Source organism: Elephas maximus, chromosome 17 (genome assembly GCF_024166365.1).
Source record: "Elephas maximus indicus isolate mEleMax1 chromosome 17, mEleMax1 primary haplotype, whole genome shotgun sequence".
NCBI classification, from domain to species: domain Eukaryota; kingdom Metazoa; phylum Chordata; class Mammalia; order Proboscidea; family Elephantidae; genus Elephas; species Elephas maximus.
Window position 1 is genome coordinate 61,650,936 of NC_064835.1, and position 8,496 is coordinate 61,659,431.

Sequence of the window (8,496 nt, forward strand, 5' to 3'; positions counted from 1 at the left end):
CTGTTTAGACACCCCTTTCCCACACCCCTCTCCTTAGCAGCCACTGGTTTGTTTTCAGAGCTAGAATTTTCAAAACCCAGTTCTGTCCAACTCCACAGCTGCAATTACTCCCAAGGAGCAGTGTCAGCGAAGAGCCATCGTTGAGTCCAGCTGGATGGTTTTCTCCCTGACCTCATTTCATGGCCAGTTCTTGGTGGCGAAAGGACAATATTTACAACTAGCTATCCCTGTTTTTTTTTTTTATCCCTGGGTTTTTTTTTTTTGTTTTTTGTTTTTTTTATCTTGAGCCCACTGAGCTTATTAAGATGTCAGCTTTAAGTTATAGTAGTCTTCCCCTAATGAGCAGACCTTTTTTCCCTTTAATTTGTTCATCTGGAATGGAATCAAACTTTCTAAACCTTTAAGAATTCCAGATATCCCGGCACACTTTTCAAACAGCTGTTGTAAACAAAGAGATTTGCAGCTCTCAGATATGGGGGCAGAGGAAGGAGTGAATTAAAGTAGTGGTTCTCAAGGTGTGGTCCCCAGACCAGCAGCCTCAAGATCCTGTGAGAGCTTGCTTGTTAGACATGCAAATCCCCAGGCCCCACCCCAACCTACTGCATCGGAAATTCTGGAGGTGGGAAATTCTGGAGGTGGAGCCCAGCAATCTTGCGTTGTAACTAGTGCTTCAGGTGATTCTGGTGCAGCAGACTAAAGTTTGAGAACCACCGATTTAAAGACAACTAGTGGCAGAATTCTCACCTTCCATATGGGAGACCAGAGTTCGATTCTTGGCCAATGCAGCTCATGCTCAGCCACCGCCTGTCTGTCGGTACAGTCTTGTGAGTTGCTGTGATGCTGAACAGGTTTCAGTGGCACTTCCAAATAAGAGACCAGGAAGAAAGGCCTGGTGATCTACTTCTGAAAATCACCCAGTGAAAACCCTATGGATCACAATGATCTGATCTGCAACCAATTATAGGGTTAGCACAGGACTGGGCAGCATTTCATTTCATTGTGCATGGGGTCTCCGTGAGTCAGGGGCCCACTCAGTGACAGCCAACAATAACATAGTTCTTCAGCCCCCGGTCTCCTCCCTCGGCTGATCAAGGCCCTGTCTCTCTCAGTCACTGATAGACATGGTCACTCGCCTGAGGAAAGACCAAATGGGAGGAACCATGGTGAAGGGTAGGGTGAATAGTGGCAGACAGGAGCTTTGGAATGGCTCCAAGCCCTCCTGACCAGAAAAAGTCCCTGAACTAGCTCAGTGAGGGGGAAAAACTGGGCCCAAGCGTGGGGCATTGACCCCACGGTTCTCTGAACTCCCACAAAACTTCAGCCTGTCTATCTGTCCCCCTCCCCCCCAGATCCTGGGCCTCATCATAGTCCGAAGGCTTCTGGACTTCATCTTCTCCCAGCATGATCTGGCCTGGATTGACAATATCCTCCCAGAAAAGGAGAAGAAGGAGACCGACAAGAAGAAGAAAAGAAAAGGGGCCCATGAGGATGGCGATGAGGAGGTGGGGAGAATGTGAGGCCTGGGCAGAGGGAGAGATCAAGAGACCCTCCTGCCACCTCTGCCAGGGCGGGGAGGGGATGGCTCCTCAGGTGGCCTGCAGCACCTCTGGGACCCAGTACAGGATGAGCTGAAGCTTCTGTTTGTCATGGTCTGGGTTGCTGAGAGCTCACCCGTTCATGTGAACTTACTCGAGGTGGGCCAGAGTGACTAGAGCCCCCCCCACCCCACCCCAGAAAAATCTGATTAGCTGTCCCCTTTTGTCCATCACTGTGGGCTATCAACAGCAGCACAGGTCCCTGAGGGAACCGGACAAAAGACTAGGCTCCATCATGGGGGGAAGTTATGAGGATGGACCTCCAGAGAATGGAGGTTGTCTTGAGGGAAGGGTCTGATGGGGACTCATGAGTAGGTAGGGCATACACTGGACCCCTGGACAGGTGATTTTGCCTGACCAGCCTCAAGGGTATAGTAGAGGGTGGAGAAGAGACATGTTTCCACGCTGACTAGCTCTATTCCCCAGATGTCTGGGACCACCTGATTGTCTCATCTACCCCTCTCTTACCCCATGTTTCTTCCCCATCCACCCTTGAAAACACTCAGAGAGCCAACAGACAAGGAGCTGGTGCAGAGAGTATAGTAAATCACAACGCTTTTGGCTGAAAGATTGTGTAGTTCAATTACTCGTTATAGATGATGAAACTGTCCCCCAAAAGGGAAGTGACTTACCCAAGATGGACCTATAGCTGAATGTCTAAGAGGGAATTGTTTCTGACTTTGAATCTGACGATGGTCTTCCCAGTATACTAAGCTACCCATGCAACCTCCTCGTACCGTGTCCGGCTCTCATTCTCCCGATTTGACCCAAATCACCATCCCCTGAATCCACCTTGCCCTGTTTTCCTACTGATCTTGCCTTTTGTAAATGAAAGCTGTTCACAGGCAAAGGCAAATCGTTGCTGATGAAATGGTAATGATTGAGCCATCTGTGATGGTAGCGATCTGCCAAACCCTCCCTGGTCCTTGATTACTGTCCTCTCCCAGGAAAGAAAGAGTCCCATAATTCACTCTTATGTTTTTTGGTAAATGACTTGCAAAAGTAGGTTCTGGAGAAAGCAAAGAAACTAAGAGTCGAATTGCCTTTTAAAGACAAATATTTATCCTTTCAATGATTCATCCAACACATATTTGAGTGGCTATCATGTGGCAGAAACTATTTCAGGGTTGGGAAAAAGCACCTCTGGATTATATGATCTATTCAGTGGAAAACAGGATTCAACGTACACAACTTTATTTTGCACATGTCTTTACAACACAGCTATTGTGTGAGGTCCATTTCCAAATGACTTGTTACTGTGACAGATGAACTGTCTGATAAGTAACACTCCCGGGGGAATCCTCTTCTGTCCTGTCCAGTGTCTGGGCAGTGGACTGTGTGGGCCTCAGAGTATTTGTCATCCCCTGTTTAACCTGGGTGTGAAGAAGATGGTGGTTTGCATGTATTTTCCTTCTTGGCAAGAAAGCCAAAGCTGTTGTATTGGTGGTGTTTATCCGCTTTTCCCGCTGTTTCTCTCCAGCCCCAGTTCCCTCCTCCCTCAGTTATAAAGATTCCCATGGAAAGTGTCCAGTCAGATCCCCAAAACGGTATCCACTGCATTGCCAGTAAGTAAAAACACATGGTATCTGTCCCTTCCTATTTCCTAATCCTCCAGCCCTTTTCCTGGAGGAACTTCATTCATAACTCAGGGGGATTTCACGGTCTTGGATGTTAGAGGAGTCCTGTGCTAAGCAGAGTTCAAAGAGAACTGGGCCCCAAGAACTGGGACTCCAATCAGATGGAAACCCCAAATCAAACCCTGCAGATGCTAATGATCAATCTTCACTTTATGCACAACACCCATTCTTCCCATTTTCTCTCTTGGGTATTTTCAGACCATGTCAGTCCAAACATGGCCCACTGAGTCTGCTCATTCTCTCCAGTGATGGTGGAAATGATTTAGAGCTCAAATCAGAGTCGAATTGTCCCCTTTAGACAACCAGGCCACATGTCGACTATAAATTAATCAGAACTGAAGGTTCCAGTGTTTAGGTTCTGATTCAGCATAAATGAAAGCACTTTCCATCTGCTGAAAGGGAGGTTGCCTAGGAGGGATCAAGCATTGCTTATGAAGATGCTGGGAGATTCTGTTGTTGCCTTTAACCCCTCCCAGCCTCAGCTCCCTATTGTCATCAAGGCACGTCATGTCCTGGGAGTATTTGTAAAGATTTCAGCCTAGATCCCCACCCCAGTGCTCTAAATATAGGGCTTACCACTTTCCTCAAAGTCCCAGATTAGTGGTGGGTAGCCGGGGGTCCCACCAGTACTAAGGGCCCTTGAAGGGCTTCTCATCACCGCTTGCCATCATAGGTACCTCTTCCTTTTGAGTTTCTCACTTTCCTTCCCCCACTGCCATTTGTATACTTCCATCATTCCTTTTCACTCTTCCCTGGTCCTCCCCATTCTTCAACCCCCCCCTAACCTATCCAAGAGCCTTCTGGATTAAGGGATAATTGAGCTAGAAATCACCTAGCTCTGAGGCCCCAGCATTCCTCTTGTTTAGTGTTGCCCAAAGGTTAGAGAAAAGAGAAATAAGTGGGGAGAGGGCACCAGAGAAATAGGATGTTCTCCAGTATAGTCCCCAAACCTGCTCCCCATCTGACCTGTTCATTTTCCTGCCAGGAAAAAGATCTTCCAGTTGGAGTTACTCACTCTGATTCTTCCTTCAGTGACTCAGAACTCGATCGAAGGTAAAAGCCATTAGGTAGACTCCTTGGGTGTTAGATAAGAAACTAAGCATCGACCAAGAAGGTCGAGGGACTAGGATTTCCCAGGCTAGCCAATGTCTTGGTAAAAGGCCCTTTGGTGGTCCACCACTCAGAGGGAAATGGAGACAAACTCTGACAGACCTGACTACTGATGTCAGGTAACAAATTTGCCCTCTTACTGACATAAGTTACAACACAAAGTTATTCAATATTAGAAAAGGAAATTATTACAAAATATTAGGTAGAATAGAAATTAAAATATTGAGAAAAAATAAACAACCTAGACACGATTTAAGTATACATTATTGGACTCCAGGATAAATGAATTCTGAGGGTCAAAAGACCAGATACTTTAATACTCCATGGAATAAAATAACAGCATGGTTAAATTAGCAAAGGTCAGAAAGGTTAGCAAGGAAATCACAGTATAAAAGATTAAGTGGAGATAGGAACTAGACTGAGAGTCAAGAAAGGATTCAAGGCTCAGGTTCCAGGAGCCCCCACGCCAACAGTGAGAGTCCTTGATTTTTAATGTGCAGCCAGCCATGCAAAAAGTGGAATTGCTAGATTACACACAAAAAACCAAACCTGTTGCCATTGAGTAGATTCCAACTCATGGTGACACTATAGGACAGAGTAGAACTGCCCCATAGGGTTCCCAAGGAGCAGCTTGTGGTTTGAACTGCTGACCTTTTGGTTAACAGCCAAGCTCTTAACCACTGCACCACCAGGGCTCCACACAAGGGGGGCTCAAAAATGGAAAAGAGGAATTCAGAGGCAAGGAAGTCTTTGTTTCAGCCATTGCTAGGGAGGATGGTAGGGAAAGTAACAGTCCCACTCCCACACTGTCCCCTAAAATGGACAGGAATCCTCCTGGATAGATCAAACATTAGTAAAAGCACAGGCTGTTCCAAGTCTGGAGGCAGACAAGTCTCCAGACTCAAATGGCGCTTATCCAAAACATTTTACAAAACCTAGAAGGGATCCTCTGAATTATGAGTCAAACCTTTTATCACAATGCCAGGATGAGAAGAGGAGCCTATCATCAGTACAGCCCTCCCACAGCAGGGGGCCCAAGGATGAGCTAGTCCCCACCCATCCTACCTACCTTCACCTCCTGCCTCCCCAGTCACGGCCCTTAACACCACTGATCTTTATATCTAAAGGTGTTAGGAGGAAAGTAGTCTGTCTGTCCTGATTTATTATCATTTAAAAATAATCTGCACTAAACTGAATCTCTAATTGCCCCAGTTTCAGGCAATGGAGGGAGAATTTGGACCAGGAAAAGGCCTTCCCAAAAAATCTCTTAAACCACACAAAGCTGTAGTCCAAGGTCAGAAATGCAGACATCAGTTATCTAGAGATGGCATCTCCCAACTACATTGGTGTTTTACTAAACCTATGAAGATAAAGGGAAGCAAAGACCACTAGATAGCAGGAATTAGTTTCAGTGAAGAGAGATATTTAGAAACATGATCTAGTTGAACAAAGAATAAGCATCAATGGTCTACCAGACAGGGTACTTAATCCTTGATATAGACAGGCAGGCATGTAAACAGATACAGCCAAGAATAATGGGAGAATGGACTGGTCTAAGGGAGCAGTTTGCCTTATCTAGAGAATCTAGGAAAATCTCAGAGGCAGATTTTAACCTGGGCAAGGCTTGGAAGGATAAATAGGAATCTGCCAAATGTACAAAGTGGGAAAGAGTAAACAAGAAAAGGAAGGGCATCTAGGGTGGTGGAAGCAGGCTTGAATCACACTGGAAAATACACACACACACACACGGAACAAGGAGCGCATAGAACACTGGGAGGGCGAGTAGTTAACCTTCAGTTCAAACTAGAGCCATAGGCAAGAGAGTGTAACCACAGACGGCCTTGTCTTGACACGCTGAGGAGCTTGGATTCTATCCTTGGAGAGTGGGGAACCAAGGAAAAACATCAGCAGACAATCAGTCAAGTTTGTGATTTAGAGAGTTCACTTCAGCAGGAACTTGAAGAAAAGGTTGAAACAAGGTGAGACCAGTTCAATGACTGTGGCTAAAGCCAAGCTGACAGAGGATACTGCTGGCTTCTGTGATGTGTTACGAGTTCACAAGCAAAGACAGAACTACTGGCATTAGAGTCCTATTCTGGGGATGGTGTTAAAAACACCAAATACTGGACAAATGCTTTTTCTTTCCTTCCTTTTCTCCCCCAGCATCACCTTGCACTTCAAAATTTCCTGTCCAGCTTCACCTGCTTTCAACTACTCACGAAGCCCAGTCTTTATGATGCCCCAGGTGAAGATAGAGATGGAGTCAGACTATGACTTCACGGATATGGACAAATATCGAAGAGAAGCTGATGGTGAGACCACCCTCTAGGAAGATGCTGCTTCTCCCAGATGGTGAACAGGGTGAGGGCTTGGTCTAGTCTTAATTGTGAGAGTCTAGGTCAAAACCCTTAACTGCTCTATGCCTCAGTTTCCTTATTCATCAAACAGAGAGAGTTAGTCTGCTTGATAAAAAAACTGGAGATTTGTCAATGAAAGTACTACATAGATGCAAAGCCCTCTTCTTCCCTTGTAGTTATTAAAGTAACTGAAAGTTGAACGCTATACCATATTTTACAATGCAATCCACTGTAGAAATTATAACATTTCTCTTGAAACAAACAGAACAATGCTTGCCTCCCAAAACCATAGCTAAGATAAAGAGGCAAGAGTCAATTTTAAAACAAATACTAGTTAAGATTTCTCTTAAAGATTAGATTTTAAACTATCCTAGATGGTCTTGAAAGAACTACTAAAATACTCTTACTTCACTAGGCCAAGGCTGGAATTTTGTTTTGCAATTTTACACATGAAGAAATGTTGAAAAGCTCCTGTTCTTTTCTTCCATGTCAGTTTTCTGAGGGTCGTATGCAAGTTCAAACCATCTGCATTATCGGCCTTGCTATGACACAGGAGCATGACCAGGGCTTTATGAGATTGAAAAGCCAGTTCCAAAGTCTGTTAGTGAAACAACCAACAACACATTTCAGTGGAAAACTGTTTTTAAAATAAATAGGGCTTGTTAAAGTGCAATCTCAAACCGTATGTTAAACCAACAAGTGATCTTTTAAATTAGAATCATTGGTTTTTCTTTCACCTCCAGAATCAAAAAAATTTTTTTTTTATTTAGGCATTTGAGTAGGTCCTTCCTGCAAATTTCCAATGGCCTCATTTCCAAAGTCAAATGCCCATTCATGTGGGCATTACATGTTAGGCAGAGTCAATGTCAAATTTTGGAAGACTTTAACTTCACAGTATTAAAGTATTTGAAAGGAATGATTGGAAGCAATTTGGGTAGGGTAAAACCAGGGACTAATAAAGCAAACCGTTTCCCCATGAAACTTAGCGTCAGTCATTTTATCTTCAAACCACATTTAACAAACCTCAACCACATGCCTGACATTCACACGTAGAAACAACGCATCTGTCATTTACTTTCTCTAGAACAACTCTGGAGAGTACATCATTTTGGTTAGTTACACATTTACTCAAAATGACAAATGCAGGTGCCTTTTCCTTTTCCTTTTTTTTTTTTTTAAAGACAAATGACACTATATCACTAGCACCTTGGTACCAGGTCAGTTAATTGCCTCTGTAATCCCCAGAGCCTAGTATAGTGCCCAGTCCCTTGAAAGCTCTCAAGAAATGTTTGTTGAGTTAAATCTCAGAGCTCCCTTCCAAGGGATACTGCCAAGAGGTAAAGCTGTAAACCTCTACCGCTTCTACTGCTATCAGCAGATCCACTTAGCTGTTCACTAATCCAGAACCGTCACCTTTCTGACGTATAAGTTCTTTATCTTCATCTGTACCGATCCTGGGAGAGCTAACAATTGACTAACATTTCAGTTTTAAAACCTGGCTGATTTGGTATACCACTTTGTCTACATTAAACTGTAGAAATATTATGGATTCAGGAGCAAGCGTGCTTGATTAATCAAACAAGCTGGAAAACTACAATGTTAAATTTTTTGTTGTTGTAATTTGACCACTGTAATTTTCATCTTATTTGTCATTTGGATATTGTATATACATGAACGTTTTAATTTCAGTAGCTTTTATCAGGGTGTCATATTATTACTACTCCATGCAGTAGGTCAGTAATTTTTTTCCACTTGTAATGTAACCATAATTCAATAAAACTTAATCTTATCTGTTCA

At 43.9% G+C, this 8,496-nt stretch overlaps 1 protein-coding gene across 5 annotated transcripts in view; it reads left to right on the forward strand.

The window, feature by feature from the left end:
- The window catches only part of SLC4A5 (solute carrier family 4 member 5), a 101,358-nt gene extending 92,900 nt beyond the window's left edge, over nt 1-8,458 (forward strand). For 4 of the 5 annotated variants that reach the window (XM_049856591.1, XM_049856592.1, XM_049856594.1 and 1 more), the window contains 3 exons: nt 1,350-1,502; nt 4,218-4,285; nt 6,506-8,458. In XM_049856591.1, the coding sequence (XP_049712548.1) occupies nt 1,350-1,502; nt 4,218-4,285; nt 6,506-6,671 (387 nt within the window). In that variant the 3' untranslated portion in view covers nt 6,672-8,458. Of the gene's footprint in view, nt 1-1,349; nt 1,503-3,075; nt 3,161-4,217; nt 4,286-6,505 lie in introns of all 5 variants that reach the window. The other variant, XM_049856593.1, reaches the window with a different exon arrangement.
- The last annotated feature ends 38 nt before the right edge of the window (nt 8,459-8,496 follow it).